The 24,564-nt window shown below is 54.8% G+C and overlaps 2 protein-coding genes across 2 annotated transcripts; both read right to left on the bottom strand.

Annotated features, from left to right (window-relative positions):
- Nucleotides 1–1,660: 1,660 nt before the first annotated feature.
- LOC119105382 (histone-lysine N-methyltransferase PRDM9) lies at nt 1,661–23,214 on the bottom strand. Its single transcript, XM_037228849.1, has 4 exons — nt 23,022–23,214; nt 18,460–18,620; nt 2,168–2,284; nt 1,661–1,669 (listed from the first exon to the last, which is right to left on the bottom strand). Exons 1-4 carry the CDS (start codon nt 23,212–23,214, stop codon nt 1,661–1,663), a joined length of 480 nt encoding a protein of 159 aa, XP_037084744.1.
- On the bottom strand, nt 23,067–24,564 carry LOC119106275 (uncharacterized). Its single transcript, XM_037229889.1, has one exon. It carries the CDS (start codon nt 24,446–24,448, stop codon nt 23,459–23,461), a length of 990 nt encoding a protein of 329 aa, XP_037085784.1. The 5' UTR covers nt 24,449–24,564; the 3' UTR covers nt 23,067–23,458.

The raw sequence follows: 24,564 nt of genomic DNA, 5'->3' as shown, positions 1-24,564 counted from the left end.
GGTGCTCCGGAGAAGCACACTTGCCACATGCTGGCTGGTTGCGGCAGAAATCTCTCGTATGTCCAAACATTTGGCACTTAAAACATCTCATGGGGTTCGGAATAAAAAGGCGCACCTTTACCTTCACATAGCCTACCCTTACTTCAGATGGTATGTCAGGACGATTAAAAGTCAGCACAATGTTGTTCGTGGGGACCAGCTCCGCACCTCTGCGCACCTTGATGCGGCGAGCATCCGTTACCCCGAACTCAGCGAGACCATCGATTATCTCCTCATCACTGACATCTCTCAGGTCAAAACAGTTCATGATACCCTTTGACGAGTTCTTTGTCCTATGGACCTCCACAGCCATCGCCACTGACACATCCTTTTTCCCCTCCGCATCCCGTACACAGTACACAAACCTATCCGAGGTCCTGGCCCGTTTGGCCTCCTCTCCGTTCTGGAACTCAACCTCGATCCCGCCGTCCTTGAGCTTATCGCATCGGAGCACCTTTCCAAACCGATCACACCCATTTCGCCTTTGAAAGGGCGAAAGGGACGACAACGGCTTCTCGGCGCTTCGAAAAATCAAGATCCGAGGGGTAGGCGCTGACGCACTACCACCTGTAGCCTCAGTCCGCCCCCCTTTCGGGGTGCGGGTGTTTTTTGAGTTTATAGTTGCCATGCGTGTAAGGTTGTAACATTCGGCACCGAGGCTCCCCACCCACCTCGGAGCCCAACTGGGGGACGGCCCACTCACCCAGGGGGTGGTGGTTCCGCCAGGGCTACCCCGGTGCTATACAGGGCGAACGACGCCTCCCACACGGCCAGGTGTAACCAGGGAGACCCCTCCCCGTCCTGACCGTGGTTCAGCGCCGCCGCCCCTTGACCCCTTAAGCCGCTGCGCGCGGCCAAGCGCCCCAAGCGGAAACCCGCAAGGAGCACCCAACCGCAACGCGAGCGACAAGCCGCTAGACCCGTGTGGGGCCCCACGGGCCCCCCACGCCCCCGGATATTCTGGCCAAAGTGGAGTGTTGGGACGCGCCGTGACTGACCCGCACGACGCGCCCCTCAGCCACCAGGATCCGATCAACCCGGGGACGTGGGCGAGGGGGCACGGCGACCCCGATAAAACGAGGATGAGGAGTGGTGATAGGGCCGGATGACGGAGAAAGGATAATGGGAAGCGGAGCGGGCGGGACAAGGAGCAGGAGCTCACGTACCGGCAGGGTCGCTACGCCCTGAAAGGAACAGCTTGCGCTGTCCACCCGTTACCGGAGCTGGGACCCGAGGGGGCGCTAGTCCCCTACACCGGCCGAAGCCGGTGCCCCTGCGGGGTATGAAACGCGTCGCGAGTGATACAGGATTCATAAGCTAATCAACGTGTGTTCGTATGAGTCCTTAGTGAGGAAGATATACATATGGTCGCCGTCGTCGTCATTGGGGATCTACGAAGCACTTGGCTGCTTAGGTTATATGGTGTCGCCTGCCGCCCATCTTGGCAGGAAGGGCGGGCACGCTTTAATGGCAAACAGGAACATCCGCCATGACCGCCGGTCTTAACATAGCAAACTCGCAACGCCGGTAAAACACCGAACTACTTTCGCTCACTTCCAGAAAACAATGGCATCGCTCGAACAGTACTGAAATACCGGCCGCGCCACCACTACAACCGACGCTACAGCGCCTGCGGACAGGTGCGGGGCGCCATGTGGCGGTAGGCCGACGCCACCAACATGAGCTCAGCCGCAACGGTAAGGGAAAAACTGAGTGGCGGCATCTGATCAGCATCTCCCATTGCTGCTCGGACTCGTGTATTCACTCGCCACCCCCCAGGAGCAACCAGGGATCTCTCCTGGACCAAACAATCGCGGAAGCCGGTCTAAGCCCGAACCCCCACAGCAGCGGGCCTGCCCCTGGCCAGACCACCACAGCAGCGCGCCTCCCGTGACCAGACCATCACAGCAGCGGCCTGAGCACAGACCGGCACTGACCACAGCAGCGGGCCTGCCCCGGACACGATCACCACAGCAGCGGGCCTGCCCCGGACCAAATCAACACAGCAGCGGGCCTGCCCCGGACCAGACCACCACAGTAGCGGCCTACTCCCGGACCACTAAAGCAGCGGCGGCAGGTCTGGCGGCCGCTCCGCCGCTGACGTCGCCGGCTGCAGGCCGTGCTTCACCTTCATGTGGGTGCGCAGGTTGAACTTGGTGGAGAAGCGGTGCTGGCAGAGCAGGCACACCGTCTCACCGCGGTGCCAGGACAGGTGGTCGCTACGCCGCTTCCGGTTGGCCAGCAGCTTGCCGCAGCCGGACACGGGACACACCGAGCACCGGTCACCTGCGTGCAGGGAGACCAGTGTGACGTCGTTTTGTTAATTAGGGTTTTTGGGCGCGCCGACACCATTGGTTATTTTGCGCCCATAACGATGCTTTTACTTAATTAGTGTGGCGTGAAAATGACTTTAAAATCAATATCTTTTAAAAACGAAAAAATCTGTTTGGAATCAAGAAAGGAAGAACTGTCCCCGAGCACATCGCTAATCGTCTGGGGCGAAGCCTGCGGACAAAAGTGACGCCGTCGTTCTTCGATGAGGCACGGACAGGATACAATGCCATGGTGGACAGTGAGAACGGCGCCACACCGCTGGCATAGGGCTCTGTCGGGTCAATGCAACAGATGGCCATATGTGGCATACGTATGCCCAATACGTAACCTGCATAAAGCTGATGATGATTCGGGGTTTAAGGGCGCATCGACTGCTGAAGGTCATGCAGCGCCCATAACTATTGATTTATGCAGAGGCGTCAATCAGAGGAGTGCATCAATCAGGTCACCCTGTAAAGCCTTGATGATCAGCCCTCGCATCATGATGAAAAGATTACTGGGAAATCTATAGCACGAAGAAACTGGAGCACTTTACCAAACTCGACGGCGTTCGAAGAATCCCCTAAAAAGTCACATAGCGTGCGACTCTGGACGTGGTGTCCAAAAAACTGCGCTCTCGTTGCAGTAAGGTGGCGGCAATTTTGTTGTTCATTGGAGTTTTCGGGCGCGTCGACTGCAGTGGTCATTTTGCGCCTACAACTATGCTGTTACTTAATTAGTACGGTGCGAAAATGACTTGAAAATCGATATCTTTTAAAAACGAAAAGAGCTGTTTGGGATCAAGAAAGGAGGAACTGTCACCAAGCACATCGTTAATCGTCAGGATCGAAGCCTGTGAGCCAAAGTGACGTCGTCGTTCTTCGATGAGGCATGGACATGATACAACGACATGGTGGACAGTGAGGACGGCACCACACCGCTGGCATAGGGGTCTGTCGGCTCCATGCAACAGATGGCCATGGGTGGCATAAGTATGCCCAATGCGCAGCCTGCATAAAACCACCTCTTCCCACCGCACACTGCGAGAGCATGACAACCACAAGCCCAACTCTGTCTTTATCGCCCTGAGCTTATTGCCACCCACCTGGTTCCAACAACGCTGCAATTTGCTTCTCAGGAAGGTCTTGACTGCCGGGTAAAAATCTCTGGCAGGGAAAGGCAAAAACCGGGTATATGGTGCTACCACTGCTCGCTTAGCAGCGGCATCAGCCAGTTCGTTGCCCACGATACCGACGTGACTAGGGATCCAGCACAGCGCAACCCTCTTTCCAACCCGATTCAATTGTGTCGGGCGTGATAAAATGTCCTGTAAAAGGGGACATGATGGATAAAAAGACTTCAGTGCAGAGAGACTGCTCAGTGAATCTGTAAAAATGGCGTGTGAAGATTCTTCACCCACTTCTATGAAACATATCGCCTTGGTAATTGCAACCAATTCCGCCGTAAAAACTGACGAGTGGGCCGGTAACGAGAACGATCGAGCGACGGAACCGCTGACAAAAGCACAACCCACGCCATCCGAGGTTTTGGATCCGTCTGTGTATGTCAGGGCATATCCTTCGTAACACGCCAAAAGCTCAACTGCCCTGGATCTCAATAGGTGTGGTGTGACGTTTTTTTCCTCATTTCCGTAAGCGAGGTGTCAATGAAGGGTGTGGTCATTTGCCAAGGAGGAGAAGCCAGGTGGCTTACTTGCCTTACACCCCGAAGAGGAATTCCGCTCTCAAGCAACAACGCTCTCATTCGGGAACAAAAAGTTAAAGCGTGCTGCTGCGGCCCATGACGAAGAAAACTTACCGCAAACCGCGAAAATATTGCAGAAAATGTCGGGTGAAGTGGGAACTGCCGCAGCTTCAAGGCATAATGTATGCCAAGCATTTTCCTCCTCGTCGAAAGTGGTGGTTCGGTGGTGATTTGGTTTTTAAGGGCGCGTCGGCATCAGGGCCATTTTGCGCCCACTCGATGACGGTTATCTACCCTTGCGACGACGCGATAAGTATGTTGTCAACTAATAACAGGTAGTATCACTGGCGCACTTACACTGAGGGGTGAGTGAAAATAACGTCAAAGTCAATGTGTGCTAAAAATGCGAGCATATCTCCAAGATCACCACATGGGTCTCGACCGAGTAACCGATGAAGGGGCGCTGGAGGAAAAAATCGTCGCCTCTCCGTCTCAAGGCGCCGGCATGAGACGAGCACATGTTCAACAGACAACCGGTCCCCGCATCTACCAAACCGTGGGACATCCCTACGCGTCAAGTACAACGAGTGTGTTGCATATGTATGATCCAACCGAAGCCTACAAAGGGCGACTTCCTGGAAGCGGCTTCGGCGATGGGAGGATTCCCAATCACCCAGTTGGGGCTTGATTTCCCTGAAAGCGTGAACCTGTTGGTCGAACATGTGCTGCCACGTATTGCGGACGTATTTGGAAATGACTGCCTTCAGATCTCGAGCGGGTACAGAAATTGGGATTGGGTTTCGCTCACATGCCGCAGTTTTCGCTGCGGCGTCGGCTTTTTCATTTCCCATTATTCCCATGTGGCTGGGGATCCACATAAATGTGATACGGCAGGAAGTGTTGTCCAGCCATTCCAGTTCCTCCCAGCTTGACGAATAAAAAATGAGTGGTCACGTGACATCGCCGTCGGGTCTAATGATAAAAGTGCACTACGCGAGTCGGTCAAAATCACTATATCCCTTTCAGGACGACAAGCAACGTACTGAAGCGCTGCTAAAATAGCAAACAGTTCTGAGGAAAAAACTGACAGGTGCTGCGGGAGGCATAGACCTACGGTATGGTCACCGCAAACAAATGCGCAACCCGTTCCTGTTGAGCCTTTGGACCCATCGGTAAATATTTGTAATGAGTTCGCGTATTGTGAGATATGTTCCAACGAATACGTGAGGAACTCTCGTGGTGAAGTGTCATTTTTAAGATGTTGACAGAGTTCCAAATTATACTTAATACTCAGACGTCTCCACGGAGTTGGGTCCTGAAGAGTGTGCGGGGTAATGTCATCCAGCGCAATAAGCGACTCGTCTAGTCAGTCCCGGACGCGCAGGCACATCGGCCGCGATGACGTGGGCTGCCCCCTCAAGAAAGAACGGATTAACGTCTGAGAGAAGATGAACTTAAAGGCTGGGTGATCCGGAAATTGTGAAACCTTTGTAGCGTAATTCAAAGTCAGTCGTCTCCTAAGAGGCAAGGACGGTTCATTCGCTTCCACCAGCAAGTTTCTTGTTCGGATCGTACAAAACGCCCCAGTGGCTATACGAACACATGTATGGTGGATTGTGTCCAAAACCTGACTTGAAGATGTAGGAGCACCATCGTACACAGGACTAGCATAATCGATGACTGATCGAATTGGGGCCCTATACAGGTTCACCAGGGTGCGTCTATCGGCTCCAAAGGTCATACGGCACATTGCTTTCATGAGGTTCATGCGCTTGAGACACTTAGTCTTAACCATCTAAAAGTGTTGCTTCAACGTGAGCCGACGGTCAAACGTGAGGCCTAGGAAACAAATATCGCTAGAAACTGGGATAGTGCCATTATACAGTCGCAACTCCGGGTCTCTGCAGCCTCTAATCCGTGAGCAGAAGTGCATGCACTTAGTCTTGGTGGTCGAAAATTTGAAGCCCTTCTTAAGGCTCCACTCAGTTAGTCGAATCAGGCATAACGAAGCTGCCTCTCAGCAGACGTCGTTGTGGATGCCGCACACCAGATGGCAAAGTCGTCCACAAACAATGACCGCCTGATGGTAGGTGGCAGACAGTCGGCGATGTCATCGATCATCAGCGCAAACAGGGTTACGCTCAGGACGCTCCCTTGAGGAACACCGTTCTCTTGTTCATAGCGATAAGATAGCATGCCACCCACTCGTACGCGGAAGAATCGACGACGTAAAAAGTTTTCAATGAAGAGTGCCATGTGACCTCGGAGTCCACACTTGTGTACTTTGCTTAGAATGCCATAGCGCCAGGTGGTATCATAAGCCCGCTCAATGTCAAAGAAGACTGCTATCGTGTGACGTCTTTGTTTAAAAGAATGTCGTATAGCTGTGTCTAAGATCGTTGAGTGATCAACAGTGCATCGGTTCTTCCGAAACCCGCATTGCACTTTGGAAAGACAATCGTGGGTTTCAAGGTACCACATGAGACGATCATTCACCATCCTCTCCAGCACTTTGCATAGGGATGAAGTCAGCGAAATTGGGCGGTAGTGCAGTGGGTCGGAACCATCCTTTCCGGGCTTCTGTATCGGGACTATAATGGGCTCCCGCCACGACTCTGGGAAGTCATCTTGCAGCCATATGTAGTTGAAAAGTTCAAGTAAGGCATGGAGGGACTCCTTCTTTAGGTGATTCAGCATATCATTGTGGACTTTATCCAATCCAGGCGACACACTCTTAGCTCTTTTAAGAGCAGTGCAGAGCTCCATGACAGTGAACGGTTGGTTGTACTCATAAATCTCTGAGTCACGAATTCTAAAATTGATTGCCGTCTTCTCACTTTGTTCCTTGTAACGAATAAAGCGTGGGTCGTCTGTTCCATGTCGGCACCTTTCTGCAAATGCGAGACCTATTTTGTTGGAAACTTCTTGTGTGTTCAATATCGTGATTCCCGCCACTTTCAGCACCGGAACTGCAGTGGAGACGCTCCTACCGGAAATGCGACTAACTCGCTGCCACACTGCACTCAGTGGGGTGTGACGATTTAAACCATTTACATATTCCCTCCATGATGTACGCTTCGCCTCACGTATTGTGCGTTTCGCAAATGCTCTGGCCTTTTTAAAAGCGATGAGGTTGTTGGTCGTTGCAGAACGCTTAAAAACCCTGAACGCCCGCTTCCGCTTGAGAATTGCCGCCTTGCAGGCCTCTGACCACCAGGGAACAGGGATCCTGCGCGGCTCAGGTGATGTCAAGGGAATGCAAGACCTTGCAGTGTCGACAATTGTGGATAGCACTTGTTGTGCAAGAGGCGTTGCATTGTCGTCCTCGGTCGGCTGCACTCTAATATGGCACTCATCAGTAAACTTTTGCCAGTTAGCACGTTGAAGGTTCCAGCAGGAAGGCCTCCTGCCTGGGTGTCCAGCGTTCATCCCAAGCCATATTGGGAAATGGTCGCTCCCATATGTAGTGCTCTCAACGAACCAAGACAACCGACAGAAAAGGGACGAGGAGCAGATAGAAAGATCTATCGCTGAAGTAGTGCTGGACGGCAGAGATATATGGGTATGCTGGCCGGTGTTAACAACACAAAGATTATTTGTATTCAGCAAACGCTCAAGATGTCGGCCTCGGCGGCTTGTGTGACTGCAGCCCCACGAAGGGCTATGGGAGTTGAAGTCACCTAGCAACAAGAACGGCGATGGAAGCTGATCGAAGATGGACTGTAGTGTCGAATCCGGTACTTCCTCAGCAGGAGGGAGGTAGATAGAACAGACAGTCAGCCTCAGCGACCCAAGGTCGACGACGACAGCAACAGCTTGAAGGTCAGTGTTAAGACTTACAGGAGAGCACGGTATACTGTGATGAACTAAAACCGCCACCCCACCATGGGCGATCGTGTCAGTTCTCACGTCTTTCCGAAAGATGCTGTAACATTTGACGTTAATTTGGGTGTCATCAGACACCTTTGTTTCTTGTAAGCATGCCACAACCGGGTTACGATAAGATAAGAGTGTGTGTAGGTCCGACATGTTGGCCCTCAAGCCACGCATGTTCGATTGTAAAAACGTCACTGGCATCCTAGGTATGCTTGTATGTGGGGTGTACCGTTAAGATCCATCGGTACAGCTTACATCTGCTTTAAGCGTTCACCTAGGACTTTGCACTAAACAAATCTCCCTGGCGACGCTCTACTTCAGTGGAGGTAAGCCGGACCCTTGGCCGGGCTTTGGGACTTCCACCCTCCGTAGGCGACGTCGGCCAAGGAGGGGCACGCTTTGTTGCACGACCCGCCACCGGGGACGGCAGGGTAGGCCGACCCGAAACCCCGTCCCCAGGTGGAGGGATGGGAGGCGGACCCATTGACCCTCCCGGTGAGTGGGGCGGAGTCGACGGTGGGAGCCGGCCCCCCGTCCGCTGTGCAGACGCCGACTTGGCGGCGCGCCCTGCAGGGCCAAGGTCCAGAGAACCCGGACGAACAACAGTTTCAGAGGGGCGGTTCCGGGAGGGAGCGACGACTGGAGGATGCCGAACCTTGTCCGGTTCCCGTGAGCCGGGAGGACCGGCGCTTCCGGCAGGGCCACTAGCTGGGGAGCCAGAGGCGCCCAACTCTCGTAGCGCCCCTGTGCCAGCGACGACAAATCCCGTCGTAGCTGGTATGGATAGTGATGATGATTGGGGTTTTAGGGCGCGTCGACTTCTAGGGTCATTTTGCGCCCATAACAGCTAAGTGTTTACCGTGGCGTATAAATGGCTGTGAATCCTACGCTTCTCAAAAATGAAAACAGCTGTCCGGTGCCAAGCATGCGAGAATCGTCACCAATAAGGTCTGAAAAGGTAAGACCTGACGCATCTCGTCCGAAGTAAAGTGCCCGCTCTTCTCTGAACTGTGGGCAGGAGTGAATAACGTGGCGAACCGTAAGTGGCGCACCACAGCGAGGACATTTAGGGCGTTCTTCACCGCACAAAAGGTAGCTATGTGTTGCGTGTGTGTGGCCAATTCGTCACCTGCTGAGGGTTACTTCTTCGTGTCTCAGCTTACGTGAGCTTGAAGACCATAGACCCAGTTGTGGGTTGATCATCTTTAACTTATTGTTTACAATGGCGTCCCAGCAGCGCTGCCATTTCGCCTTCACAAAGGTCGCGATTTCAGGGTAAAAGTCCCTTGCCGGCAAGGGTAAAGAACGGGTGCAAGGTGCACGCGCTGCCCGTTTTGCGGCCGCGTCAGCACGCTCGTTACCTGCGATACCCACATGACTCGGTATCCAGCATAAGACGACAGTTTTACCAGCAAGATCCAGCGCTGTCAGGCGAACTAAAATATCCTGTATAATGGGACAAGGTGGGTTATAGGTTGTCAGAGCCAACAGGCTGCTCAAAGAATCGGATAAGACCACGTGTGAGTTGCTCTCACCAACTTCGATGAAGCATAGGGCTTTACTGATTGCAACGAGCTCGGACGTGTAAACTGAGGCGTGTTTCGGTAAAGAAAAGGACCGGGTGGCTTGGTCATTCACAAATGCAGCACCAACACCTACCTCCGTCTTCGACCCATCAGTATATGTGGCTTGAAAACCTATGTACGACCCGACGTGCTCCAGAGCCTTCGATCTCAGGTCGCATGGGATCGCTCCCTGTTTGCTTGTGCATGAAAGGGATACATCCACTTTTGGTGAGATTAGCTCCCATGGAGGCACTAATACGGGACGCGACCTCAGCACACCACGCAACCTTATGTCGCTTTCCCGGAACAGCTTCTTCATGTGGACACCAAATGGAATAGCGGACAGCCTTCCGCTACTTTGGAACTTGCTTTCCACATCACGTGAAAAGATTGCTCGGTGAGTCGGATGGTTGGGAAATTGAGCCAGCTTGCAAAAGTACCGCATGCCAAGCATTTCCCTTCTCAGTGCCAACGCCGGTTCATTAACTTCCACGGTAAGGCTAGCAACTGGCGACGTCCTGAATGCCCCCGAAACAATGCGTAATGCGGTATGTTGCACGGTGTCTAATAAACGTTTGCAGGAACTCGGCGCACGGTCATAAATAAAACAGCCATGGTCAAGTTTCGAACGTATAAGTGAGCGGTATAGCAGTAGCAGTGTTCTTCTGTCCGCTCCATAAGATGTTCGAGGCACATACTTCAATATGTTCAATGCTTTAAAACAGTTGTCACGTAGGGTTTTCAAATGTGACCCATACGATAAAGGGTTATCAAACTGCAGACCCAAGAAGCGGGTACTGGGTTCGTTTGGGATGGTCTGGCCGTATAGCCTTAAAGCCATAGCGGGGCATTGACGACGTCGTCTGCAAAAGTGCATAGCAACTGTTTTCGAGGTCGAGAAACGTAGTCCGTTTATAACGCTCCATCTTTCCAGGCTGATCACAGCCAACTGCAAGCGACGTTCCAAAGAGGCAAAGTTTGACGAGGCATACCAGATGGCGACGTCATTCACGAAGAGAGAGCGGCTGACCGACTTTGGAAGAGAGTCACCAATATCGTTAATCATAACCGCGAACAGAGCGACGCTCAAAACGCTACCCTGGGGCACGCCATTGTCTTGTTGGTACCTATCCGAGAAGTGTGAGCCAACACGAACTCTGAAAGAACGATCGGTCATAAAGTTCGCTAAGAACGTGCCCATGGCTCCTCGAATGCCATAATGAAAGAGCTTTTTCAGGATGCCGTAACGCCACGTCGTATCATAAGCTTTTTCAACATAAAAAAACACAGCGCCAACATGTCGCTTTTCCCTAAAACTGGTGCGAATGTCTGTGTCGAGAGCTATAAGATGGTCAATGGTACTGCGATTTTTTCTGAATCCACACTGAGCAGCCGTAAAAACGTTGTATCGCTCCAAAAACCACGACAAACGCACATTTACCATACGTTCCATCAACTTACAAACGCATGATGTCAGTGAGATAGGGCGATAGTCAGCAGGGTCAGCCCCACTCTTACCAGGCTTGAGCATAGGGACAATATGTGACTCACGCCACGACTCCGGAAAACCTCCATTCTCCCAGAGATTGTTGTACGTCGCTAAGAGGGCCTCAACTACTGAAGTGGGAAGTTGCTTAAGCATGGCGTTGTGAACTAGATCTGGACCCTCTGCCACATTGCGCAGCGATCCGATCGCGAAAATTAGTTCGGCCATTGTAAAAGGTCGGTTATACGACATCTGCTCCGTCGTGCTGAAGTCGACAGGGGATGCCTCGCAGCGGATCCGGTGACGCATAAACTGCGGGACGGCATTGCCGTTACCACACCGTTCGGAGAATGCGCGGGCGATTTCATTTGCTACGTCAGCTGGGTGTATAATGTCACGTCCATTGATACGGAGCACAGGGTGTGGCACAGACGAGTGCTGTCCAGCAATGCGTTTGATCCGTGACCATATATTGGATACAGGTGTTTGGCAGTTTAGATGGCCGACGTACGATCGCCACGATGCCCGCTTGGCCTCTAGAATGGTACGTCTAGCAGCCGCTCGTGCTCGTCGAAATGCAATAAGATTCTCAGTAGTACTCCGACGGTCAAACTTTCTAAGGGCCCTCCTACGTGCACAGATTGCGTCCCGGCACCGCTGCGTCCACCATGGGACAGGAGGACGAGGGCAGCCCGACGTTCGCGGTAAGCACCCTTCTGCAGACCGCAAAATCAGCGATGTCAAATCCCCTACCGACGGGGGTTCACCCGCTGGCTGCATAGTAAGGGAATGCTCGATCCTTGCTTGAAACTCAGTCCAGTCGGCTTTTCTAAAATTCCAGCGCTGTGGCCGAGAACCAAGAAAAACGTCAGCCTGGTACTTGATCCAGATGGGGAAGTGGTCACTTCCCATTGGATCGTCTGACACCGACCAGTCAAAATGGTTGATCAGTTGTGGACTCAAAAGACTTAAGTCGATTGCCGATGCCTGTCCTGATGGGAGTGTAAAATGAGTACGCGTGCCCGTGTTAAAGAGGCACAACGATTCTTCATGTATGAGGGCTTCGCAGCGTTTCCCGCGAGTGTTTGTCTTGACACAACCCCACGCTGAATGGTGAGCGTTAAAATCACCTAAAATGAGGACAGGCGGCGGAAGCTGAGCCACCAGGTGTCTCAGATGAGCGGACGGAAACCCGGTCCCCGGAGGCAAGTAGATTGAGCATATGGTGATCGTATGGCAGTTTAACAACACTTTGACTGCGATAGCTTGAAGCTCAGTATTCAAAGCCAGCCTTTGTGCACACACGCTGTGGTGCACGGCTAGGAGAACGCCACCATGAGCAACAGGGACAGGTGGTAAATCTCGCCGCCAAACGGCATAACCCGAAAGACTAAAAACGCTGTCGGGTGCCAGTTTTGTCTCCTGGAGACATATCACCGCCGGACGCCGCTCGTTAATGCATACTTGGAGATCTTGGTAGTTTGTTCGGACGCCCCTACAGTTCCACTGTAAAACATTCGTCATGGAGCTAAGAGGTCAGGACGGTCGTTAGCTTTCTATCACTCCATGGTATCGACGCCTACCGGAGGACGGGGGCATGTGTTTGGGTTGTGAGTGTAAAACAGACCTACTTTTAAAAATACTCGGCTGCGCCGGCCACAGCAAACCCAGACGGTCCAGCTACGGGGTGCAGGGACCCACCAAGGTCTGATCCCACCGACGCCGGCCGGGTTCTGGGCCGAATACGTGGGCTGCCGTCTGTGGGCGAGATTGGCCAGGGGGGGCCACGCTTTTCCGGGCGCCCCACTCTAGATGGGGACGGCGCCGGCGAAGCCGTGACCTTAGATGGCGGCGCAGGAGGAGGGCCCATCGGTGGATTCCGAACCTCGGATCCACCAGGGGCCTCTACGCGTCGCCTGAGCGGTGGAACGATTTCCCCCGCGGGAGCACGTCCCTGATCCACCCCCGGCAGCCGGCTAATCGCCTTCGTCCTCTGCTGCTCAACTAGACGCGCTCGCTTGGCTTCGCGGGCGCGCCTATCAGCTTCTTGACGCTCCATCGTCTCTGCTACACGTTCACATGCACTGGTGAGGGGTGCCTGTGATGAGGAGACCGGTGGTTTCTCAGACGAAGGAATACCGGACGGCGCGCGAGGGCTGCGGCCACGCCGAACCGTCGTCCACCCGTCATTTGTTGGCGATCCAACTGGTGCCGAGGAGGCCAGCAGCACGGCGGCCACCGACTGCTCGGTTGGTGGGGAGAGGGCTTGCGGTGCTGGCTGTGAGTCCGGGGCGCGTGTTGAGGGTACAACTGATAGGCCAAACGATCTCAAAAGTTCCAGAAATTGAGCAGCCGTCATGTCCTCGATTACGTTGGTGTGCGGCAACGAAGCTTTCACTTTCGATGCGTACGATGTTTTTGGGTGGGTCTCGTCATAAAGTTCCCGAGCCTCACGGAATGATACGTTTTTAGAAGTTTTGATTGATATGATTTCCTTCTCCTTAGCGTAGGCTGGACATGCACGGTCGTAGGACATGTGCGGAACCTGGTCCCTGTCGCAGTTGACGCAGTGGGGTTTGTCAGAAGTACATTCTTCGCTCATGTGCTCGAGGGACGCACATTTGCCACACGCCGCGCGGTTCCGACAGTTGGGTTTCGTGTGACCAAATCGCTGGCACTGATAGCACCGCATGGGGTTAGGCAAAAACGGACGGACTTTTACGCGGACGTATCCCACACGTATCTCGGATGGTTTGTCGGGGCGACTGAACGTGAGTATAAGGTTGTTCGTGGGCACTAACTCTCCTCCCCTTCTGACAAAAATCCGTCGAGCGGCGGTCACTCCAAACTCCAAGAGCTCCTCCACGATCTCTTCTTCGTCAACGTCACGCAGGTCAAAACAGTTCACCACGCCCCGGGACGAATTTTTCGTGTTATGTGGTGTCGCCGACATTGACACTGTTTTTTCCCGTTTGCCAGCCCCATCCCGAACACTGTACGAAAATTCAGTTGCTTTCATAGCCCGACTCGCCTCCAAGTCACTAGCAAATTCAACTTCTACTTTTCCATCCCGGAGCTTGTCACATCTTATTTTTCCAAATTTGTCGCACCCATTTCTTCTCTGAAACGGTGACAGGGACGCCAACCTAATCTCGTCACTTCCGAAGACGAGGATCCGTGGTCCGGGGATAACAGGTTCGCCTCTGCACCCTGGAGTTGTCGAGGTCCGCCCCCCTTTCGGAGGACGGGTGTTTTTAAAGGTAGAAGAAGCCATGCAAAAAGGGGGTTTGCATTTCGGCACCGGGGCTCTCCACCCACCACGGAGCCCAACTGGGGGACGGCCCAACACTCCCTAGGGAGGTGGTCACCGCCAGGGCTACCCCGGTGCTATACGGGGCGAACGACGCCTCCCACACAGCCAGGTGTAACCGGGGAGACCCCTCCCCGTCCTGACCGTGGTTCAGCGCCGCCGCCCCTTGACCCCTTAAGCCGCTGCGCGCGGCCAGGCGCCCCAAGCGGAGACCCGCAAGGGGCACCCAACCGCAACGCGAGCGACAAGCCGCTAGGCCCGTGTGGGGCCCCACGGGCCCCCCACGCCCCCGGATATCCTGGCCAAAGTGGAGTGTTGGGGCGCGCCGTGACTGACCCGCACGACGCGCCCCTCAGCCACCAGGATCCGATCAACCAGGGGACGTGGGCGAGGGGGCACGGCGACCCCGATAAAACGAGGATAAGGAGTGGTGATACGGCCGGATGCGGGAGTGCAGGTAATGTGGAGGGAGCGGGCGGGACAGGGAGCAGGAGCTCACGCACCGGCAGGGTCGCTACGCCCTGAGAGGAACAGCTTGCGCTGTCCACCCGTTACCAGAGCTGGGACCCGAGGGGGCGCTAGTCCCCTACACCGACCGAAGCCGGTGCCCCTGCGGGGGCTGGTATGGATAGAGGGGGAGATGGAGCCCGGGAGGGCGTGTCTTCAGCACGGGCTGGGCCGGGGTGCGATGATGGGGGGCGAAGTCCACGACCTCGCTGGACCGTGGTCCATCCCTCGTTCCCGGGTCGCGACCCAGCCCCGGGCTTTCTGGTAGCTCCGCCAGGGGGTTCTATCCCCATAGGCTGAGCTTCTCTAGCGGCGGCCAATGCCGCAGGTGGATTCTTTTCCGGAGGATCCGACCTCCGGTACGACGGAACAGCAGAGCCAGTTGATACAAGTGTGCTTAGTATCAGCTGTACAAACTCGCCTACAGTCATGCCTTTGAAATCATCAAGTCCACTCAGTTTCAGTACCTCGTTGGCTGCGGGTGTTACCTGGACTAAATTTCTTGCCGCATTGGTAAGGGCGTCTTTGTATGTCCCTGTGGTGGTCGCATCGCTGTGTCGGCGTTGGGCCTCCCGAAACGAGACTCCTTCCCTCACTTTGATGTTCAGGACAGCTTTCGCTGACAAGAAGGACTGACAGCTGCGATATGACGCCACGTGACCCTGACCACAGTTGACGCATTTCACGGTTTCTGATTTACACTCAGAGTGTTGGTGACCTATTTCCGCACACCTTCCGCATCTAACTTCTTTCCAGCACTTGTCCGTGAAGTGACCATACGTCTGGCATCGGTAGCATCGGACTGGGTCGGGTACATAGACCCTAACAGGAACCGACTGATATCCCACGCGGACCCTATCTGGAACTCTCGCAGAGCAAAACGTCAGAATAATTGAATCAGTATCGGTCAGCTCTCCTCTCTCTCTCTCTCCTCTTGATACGTCTCACTGCCGTCACCCCTTCCTCACACAAACCCTCAGCAACATCCTCATCACTCACGCCGCGAAGGTCCCGGCAAGTAATCACACCCTTGGAGTAGTTCTTAGAGGGGTGAGGGTGCACCGATACGGGCACCCTAACCTCTCCCTGTCCTCGCACTTTGTACATAAGTGTGGTCGTTTTAAGCATGCGCTGGATTTCGCGGACGTCTGTTAGATGCACTTCTATGCCTCCGTCCGCATACCAAAAGACATCCTTGGGCGTCCCGATCTTGGAAAATGCTTGTTGGCGCTGAAATGGGTTTAGTCGGAGCGGTACTGTCCTTCCTTGGTCATCTACTTTGGCGGATCTTACGACCAGAAACTGGGGTAGTGGACGACGGTCGGGGTTTGGGGGGTTGGTTGATGATAAAGTATCCATAAGTATGTGTTTATATTCGGCGCGCTGATTCCCCGCCCACCACGGAGCCCAACACGGGGACGGTCCACTTCTAAGAGAGGAGCCGCCAGGGCTACCAGCACGCTATACGCAGGCCAGTGTGCCAAAAGAGTTGCTGCGAGATCCACCGGGCACGTGTCTGCGGGCGCCAGTGCCTCGGTTCGCAGGTGCTAACCAGGCACCCTGGTGACAAACCGAGGTACGGCCCCTTAATGATGTCAAGAGGCAGACACTGCACCCGGCAGCTCCCCCCTCAACACCCGTCACATGACCTGCTTGCCTCCAAGCCAGTGTCACGAAAACACGACGCCTGACCAGCCGATTTCCTCGTGGGGAGACTTCACGAGGCATCCGCAGGATCACAAATTCGGGCCAAAGCCACGTGATGGTAAGCTGCCCCGACTGACCCGCAGGGCAACTCCCTCAGTGACCAGGATCCCTTCATCACTACCTGCGGATCCAACGGGGTACGGCGAGACCCATATAAGACTGAGAAGCTGAGGCCGAGGGGTTGCCAATCCCTACTCTGAACGAGTCAGAGCCCTTGCGGAAGGCACGTTTCGTCTGGCCCCTCCTCTTTGGCCGGAAGGGGCGCTTTACAAGCCTCCCCAACCGCCCGCAGGATCATTGGGGCACGCAATCCCCCCCACCACGGAAAGGTAGTGCCTCACGGGGGGCCCCTGCGGGGTCAAAGCCGCTCTATCGCACTTCTTCACAGTGAAGCAAGTCGAACATGCCTGAGCCCCGATCGACCTATATATGTTTCTACAGCTTTGTTCAGAGCCACTGAAGGGGTGATAAAAAAATGTCAGACCTGTGTCGAAAACGACCTGCTGGCACGCGCGGGGCTGTGGAGGAGTCGCCATAGCGTCCACCAAAGCTGACCCAGGTTTCCACTGTTGAGCTGCATCAACAGTGCCTGACCTGCATCCACTCATTTAGTCAGAGGGTACGTGCTTAGGTACGCCTGGCATGCATTGACTGCCAAACCATGTGTCACAAAGCGGCGTACCCAGTTACTTGCTGCTAGAGTCGTGACATCACATTTGGATGATCTCCCTAGGCCGCAGCAGTAAAATGCCCCCGTGATGACGACTGGCGGAAGCTTAAATTAAAAAAATGAAATAGAAAACAAAAAAGCCAATATTACGCCCGCTGTCGTACATGTAAGATAGCAAATCCTTAACGTCCACCAATGAACTGGTACCAAGTGTGCATGCCATGAAATGGAATACCAATTCTCAGGAAGTAGGTGAGGACATAGCTACGGCGAGGTCGGATGACACTTGAGTAGGGACTATCACTGGCACGGACGAGCGAACGCAGCGCAAACAAACAACTACTCCGAGGACTGGGGAAGATATAGCAGTGCAACTACAACGGGTCTAACCGGTTAATTGCATGACCCCTCCCCCTTCAAAAAGCAACAGAGCAGCCAGGAACAAACGCACAGAATGTAGGCCGCCAATGTACGCACAGTACACGCCAAGTTTCCAAAAATACCGGTGATTGACTGTATCCTGCCGATCACACCAGGGATGGGTAGCACACAACTGGCATACATGTTCAGCATAACTGTGTTCAACATAACGTGCATCAGTGCGCAATGGCACATCTCTCACGTAGGAATGAAAAGCTAGGTTGAGACGGTACTCCAGAAACGGCCCTCCATTGTCCACACTGCTATTATTCACACGGGATAACAAAGGGCGTGTCACGCTTCCCAAATTACTGCAGCAACCACAGACCTGCTGGCTGACCCACCGGGGCTCCGGTCTCTCTGATTGGGGCTGGAGACTGGAGGCCTTCAGTATTCCCCGTCCAGTCCCGCGAACAGCATCGCAACAAGTCCCCGTATCTCCCCCCGGCAGGGCTGGAGTGACACACCCGTCACTCCAGTCCATGTGACATTCCGCGTTGCCGCAAAATACACATTGCCAAGCACCCTGACCTCCCAGGGTTCCATCCATGTCTGTGTCCCTGCTGAACTCTCAGCTACACGTGACATCAAGCAGCATGCGCATGGCCCCAAGGCGTCTGTGACCTGCCGTAGGCCGTATCCTTTCTGAGCTCTCATACTCTATCCTGGTCCCGTGCCGTCCATAGGTCACGCATCCTCCGCAGCTCCGCGCCCGGCCCGGGCACCCCGGCACACCCAGCCCTCACTGCTTCTCCAAGTTCTGCTCACACCCGCAACCGTGGGCTGACCAGGCGCCGTGCCCAGCCCTGGTCGCGTCGCTGGGGAGGCTGCGCGCGGCGCGAGGCTGGCGCGGCACCGCCACCCCGTGCACGCGCAGCAGGTGCTGGTACAGCGTGGTCTTGTTGACCAGCCGGCGCTGGCAGAACCGGCAGACGGTCTCGCCGCGGTGCCACGCGCCGTGCTCGCTGAGTCGCGGCCGGTTCGGGAACCAACGGCCGCAGCCCGGCTGCCGGCACAGGTACCCTGCAAAGACATCGGGTCAGGCGCGCCGCGCTCGCTCCCGGCTCGTTCCCTCTCGCGCGGCCGGGTGTGACGGCCCCCGTCGGGGTTGCGCTGCCGCGCCCGGCATGAATGGACGGGTTCGGTCATAGATGGCGCCTCGGAAGCTGGACAGCTACCGGTGGCATTGCCGGCCACCGACCGCGGGTCTCTCCCAGCCGCGACTGTGTGTGTGATACGCTCAGGGTGAGCTCCAAGCGAGGAATCGTCAGCGCGCTGCATACGGCTGCCTGGGCGACGCCGCAAGGGCGACGCGTCGGCTACGACGAGCCACAATCGCCGCCGGGCCGGCCTCGTACCGGAATCGACGCTCGGAGCGGAGCGGCACACACCGCGCCGGCACGTCTCAGACGCAGCCAGGGGAGCTGAGATGGGGGCGGCGGTCGAGAAGTCGGCTCACTGTTTAGCAGAGCACGTGACCGGGTCCGACTGACGCCTGGGCTGCGTTCCCCATTACCAACAGCTGTTCACAAGTTGCAACCTATTACGTCAGAGGTAAGTGCGCCGCAAGATCTCCTACGGCTTGGAAGATGGTCGCTCATGTATGAAGTAGGTACGTGCGACGTCATAGGTAGCACTTCGGCGGTGGTGATTTGGGCTTCGGGGCGCACCGACTACATTGCTCATACGGCGCCCATAACCTACTTTTTATTTAACAGATGCGTGAAAAAACCAGGAGGTAAGACTAGGTCCGATATATGGCATGGAATTGTATGTCTTCAAGATAACTAAAAATGTGGCCGTAATTTACTAAACTCGATGATGATGATGATAATTCGGGGTTTAAGGGCGCATCGACCGCTGAAGGTCATGCAGCGCCCATAACTATCAATTTATGCAGAGGCGTCAATCAGAAAAGTGCATCAACCAGGTCACCCTATAAAGCCTTGGTAATCAGCCTAGCATCACGATGAAAAGATCACTGGGAAATCTATAGCGCGCAGAAACTGGAGCACTTTACCAAACTCGACGGCGTTCGTTGCAGTAAGGTGGCGGCAATTTTGTTGTTCATTGGAGTTTTCAGGCGCGTCGACTGCAGTCGTCATTTTGCAAAGTTCCATTGCGTGTTCGGAGGAAGTGCATTTCCCACAGGCAGGCTTGTTGCGGCAGTACTGCTTGGTATGACCAAATCGCTGGCAGTTGAAACATCGCATGGGGTTCGGGATGAAGAGGCGCACCTTGACACGTGCGTATCCCACACGTATGTCGGACGGTAAGTCAGGGCGACTGAACGTGAGTATGAGGTTGTTGGTGGGCACCAACACTCCTCCCCTTCCGACGAGGATCCGTCGAACGGCGGTCACCCCAAACTCCGAGAGCTCCTCCACGATCTCTCCCTCATCAACGTCACGTAGATCAAAACAGTTCACCACGCCCCTGGACGAATTTTTGGCGTTGTGTGGTGTCGCTGACATCGACACTGTTTTTTCCAGTTTACCGGCCCCATCCCGAACACTGTACGAAAATTCAGTTGCTTGCATAGCCCGATTCGCCTCCAGATCACTAGCAAATTCAACTTCTATTTTTCCATCCCGGAGCTTGCCACATCTTATAATTTTTCCAAATTTGTCGCAGCCATTTCTTCTCTGAAACGGTGAGAGGGACGCCAACCTAACCTCTTCACTGTGGAAGACGAGGATCCGTGGTCCGGGGATAGCAGAGTCTTTTCTGCATCCTTGGGTTATCGTGGTCCGACCCCCTTTCGGAGGACGGGTGTTTTTTGAGGCAGAAGATGCCATGCAGAAAGGGTTTTTCTTTCGGCACCGGGGCTCCCCACCCACCTCGGAGCCCAACTGGGGGACGGCTCAACACTCCCTCGGGAGGTGGTCACCGCCAGGGCTACCCCGGTGCTATACGGGGCGAACGACGCCTCCCACACGGCCAGGTGTAACCGGAGAGACCCCTCCCCGTCCTGACCGTGGTTCAGCGCCGCCGCACCTTGACCCCTTAAGCCGCTGCGCGCGGTCAGGCGCCCAAAGCGGAGACCCGCAAGGAGCACCCAACCGCAACGCGAGCGACAGTCCGCTAGACCCGTGTGGGGCCCCACGGGCCCCCACGCCCCCGGATATCCTGGCCAAAGTGGAGTGTTGGGACGCGCCGTGACTGACCCGCACGACGCGCCCCTCAGCCACCAGGATCCGATCAACCCGGGGACGTGGGCGAGGGGGCACGGCGACCCCGATAAAACGAGGATGAGGAGTGGTGATAGGGCCGGATGCGGGAGTACGGGTAAAGTGGAAGGAGCGGGCGGGACAAGGAGCAGGAGCTCACGTGCAGGCAGGGTCGCCACACCCTGAGAGGAACAGCTTGCGCTGTCCACCCGATACCGGAGCTGGAACCCGAGGGGGCGCTAGTCCCCTACACCGACCGAAGCCGGTGCCCCTGCGGGGTACTACGTACCTCATGGTGGCTATATAGTGACGCCGTGGAATATTAATAATGTTTTATATATGTTCAAGTACGACGGTATTCAGCGGTTTTTATTCGATTAAGAACTACAGTATTCTGTTTTTTGAATATGGCATCACTAAAACATGTGTAGGCAACGATTATACCTGCGTTAGTGACACCTCATAAATTTGTGCCTTGTCTTTCCATACGTCAACTATCACCCTAAACGCCGTTTCGCGGGAGAAGCGTAAGAAATGTTATGATGAAAACAGCCTTATGACCACTGCGCGCTTCAGAAAGACTCAGATCACTTTACTGTTCCTGCAGACACAGGACAGATGCCACGCCGAAGGAGACTGATTGAATAGTTAGAAGACAAAAAGGCTAGACGACCGGTGCGACGACGGCCGGCCGAAGAGCGTAGCGAGCGAGCGAAGGACGGGCGTAGGTCGCCTTAGCAGCTTCCGACAACAGCCAGGTTGGTTTGGTATATGCAAGAAAAGCATTGAGCGTCTGGCTTCCCGGCATCATGAAGTTAGAGTTCTTACGCTTATGGTTACTGGGTCATGCTGTCAGTGCTCTACGATTCAAACTTTACTTATGATTGCAAGCATTCGTGATGTGATAGCTTGTAACCATAAGCACGGCTTGAAACGTCAGGTGTCGACATAATCAATGCTTGCTTGATAACATAATTTACCCAGTGCTTCCTCATGCACTGAAGGTTGGTCAGCATAAGAATTCTGAAGTCAAAACGCCTGTAACTTCAAGCACAAAAGACATAATTTTACAAAGGTCGCACTTCACAGTACCACGGAGAGTGTTTGGGTGGAAACGTTTGACGCCTGATCATGGACTTTCATTACACTTTCAGGCATTCCCAAACGATTTAAGACAACGTTAAAGAAAACGACTAGCATATTCGTATTTGTTGCACAGTTTTTTCGGCGCCGAAAGCAAACACATGAAAACTGTCGACCTATCTGTACTGTATATGCGTCACTAATTATTGATAAATAACAAAACACTAGCCATCATCACGCCAGCCATGGATTGCTGCTATCGTCTCCGATCACCACGCCAAAGACCACCAACAACACACAAAAACAGGGTTTCTTAGGAAAAACCAATCACGGCTCAACATTGGTCCGCCACGAAAGGCTGCGGTCTGACCTCTCCGCAATTTCGGCATCCAATTATTCATAATGCTAGCAACTTTCCTGCACGGCACCTTGCAACGGAAGTCTGGACCCGGATTCACCAACGAATGGCGCTGACGCTCCGGGGATAGTGGATGACACACAGCCACAGTGTGAACGCGAAGCCACGCTATTTGCACCCGCAAGGCGAGCACATCGAAAGTCCTTCATAACGTAGGCAGCAAATGGCCTCCCATCCAGGACGACAAACGCCCAACACTTCCGTAGAAATTGGGGGAGAGGGGATGCAGCAGTTCTTTTTTTACTCACGGCATGTAGCCGACGGCAGAAAGGTACTGCAATTTTGCGCAGCTGAACAATGAAGCTGCATCTCCCCGAATGTGTTGTTAACGCCATCACGCAGAGGCACAGAGGCCCAGCGGGATAAGAATCTGTCACCGGGTCGCCGACCGGCCTCTCAGACCTGTCCAGAGCCGCGCACGCCGGCTCAGGGCCGCCGCACGCCAGCTCAGGGCCGCACGCATCGGCTCAGGTCCGCCGCACGCCGGCTCAGGGGCGCTGCACGCCGGCTCAGAGCCGCTGCACGCCGGCTCTAGGCCGCTGCACGCCGGCTCAGGGTTGCCGCACGCCGACTCAGGGTCGCTGCACGCCGGCTCAGGGCCACGCGCACCGGCTCAGGGCCGCGCGCACCGGCTTAGGGCCGCGCGCAACGACCCAGAGCCGCGCACGCCGGCTCATGACCGCTGCACGCCGGCTCAGGGGCGCTGAACGCCGACTCAGGGGCCCTGAACGCCGGCTCAGGGCCGCTGCACGCCGTGCACCATGCGCATGTGCTGCAGCAGGTCGGGCCGGCGCGAGCTGACCCGGCCGCAGATCGGACACGTGGTGAGGCCGCGATGCACGGCCGCGTGGTGCGACAGCGACGACGCTGCCCGGAACGCCTTGCCGCACAGTGAGCACACGAACGGCCGCGCCGCCGCCGCTGCCGCCGCCGCTGCCGCCGTCATCGAGCCTGCAACAGCCAGCGGGGTTCGGTTGAGGGGCGCCTCGCCTTCCGCGGGCGCGTTGCGCACAAGGTACGGGATGTGTTCTGTTTTGCGTTTGTGACCAGCGCGTGGTTGCCACTGACGTAGTGGATGATGATGATGATGATTTGGGCTTTGGGGCGCACCGACTACGTTGGTCACATGGCGCCCATAACCTACTTTTTATCTAACAGTTGCCTGAAAAAGCGGAGAGATAAGGTTTCGTTCAATATGTGGCATGAAATTGTACGTCATCAAGATAACTAAAGATGTAACCGTCATGTACTGAGCTGGAATCGTCTCCAAACATACCACAGAGCGCTGGACGCAAGGACCCAGATCCAAAATGGCGCATACGTTCCAAGGCGAGGTGGGCACAATCGATCAAGACATGTCGTACGGTGTAACGATCCCCGCAGCGAGGACACCGCGGTTGGTCTTCCCCGCATAAGAGGTATCGGTGAGTTGCATATGTGTGGCCTATTCTCAGGAGGCATAGCGTCACTTCCTCCCGCCTCACCCTACGACAGCTGGACGCCCATGGTCCCAACCGGGGCCTTATCTCCCTCAGTTTATTGGCAGCATGCACATCCCAATGCGCTTGCCACTGCTTCAACATAAAGGCAGATACCACGGCACATAGGTCGTTAGCGGGGACTGTCATCGTAAGGGTGCCAGATGCGTGTGTGGCACGCCTTGCCGCGGCATCAGCCGCTCCATTACCCGATATGCCAACGTGGCTTGGTATCCAGCAGAATACCACCTGCTTCCCGGATCGCGACAGTGTAGTAAGAAGAGTTAAAATGTTCTGAACGATGAAATGTGATGAATCTAAATCTTGGAGTGCCATCAGGCTACTAAGAGAGTCCGATAAAACTAAGTGTTGATCGTCACCGTCAACTTCTATGAAATGGAGTGCTTTATGGCTATTAATGGCTATTAGCTCGGATGTGAAGACCGATGCGTGTCCAGGCAGAGCAAAAGGCCGTGTAACAGGACCTTGGACAAAAGCACATCCAACATCGGCATCCGCTTTCGAACCGTCCGTGTAGGTCTTCATGTGATCCGGGTATGACGCAATCAACTCTAAAGACCTCAGCCGAAACTCATCCGGAGACACCTGCCTCTTCTCGAAATAGGCAAGTGAGACATCTACCGCTGGTGGATAGAGCTTCCAAGGAGGGGTCTCGGGAATTTCCAACGAATCACATGCCATGTGCGAATGCCACACTCCTGCAAAAGTATGAGAGTCCTCACACAGAAAGGTGCGATCTGATGTGCTCTCCCAGTGAGAAACATGCGTATTGTGCGGCGAGAGAAGACCCACTTGTA

The sequence above is a fragment of the Pollicipes pollicipes genome, unplaced genomic scaffold (assembly GCF_011947565.3).
Source record: "Pollicipes pollicipes isolate AB1234 unplaced genomic scaffold, Ppol_2.1 Scaffold_6138;HRSCAF=7277_pilon_pilon_pilon, whole genome shotgun sequence".
Taxonomy (NCBI): Eukaryota; Metazoa; Arthropoda; class Thecostraca; order Pollicipedomorpha; family Pollicipedidae; genus Pollicipes; species Pollicipes pollicipes.
The sequence above is the reverse complement of the archived record's forward strand: the minus strand, read 5'-3'. Positions and strand labels throughout refer to the sequence as shown.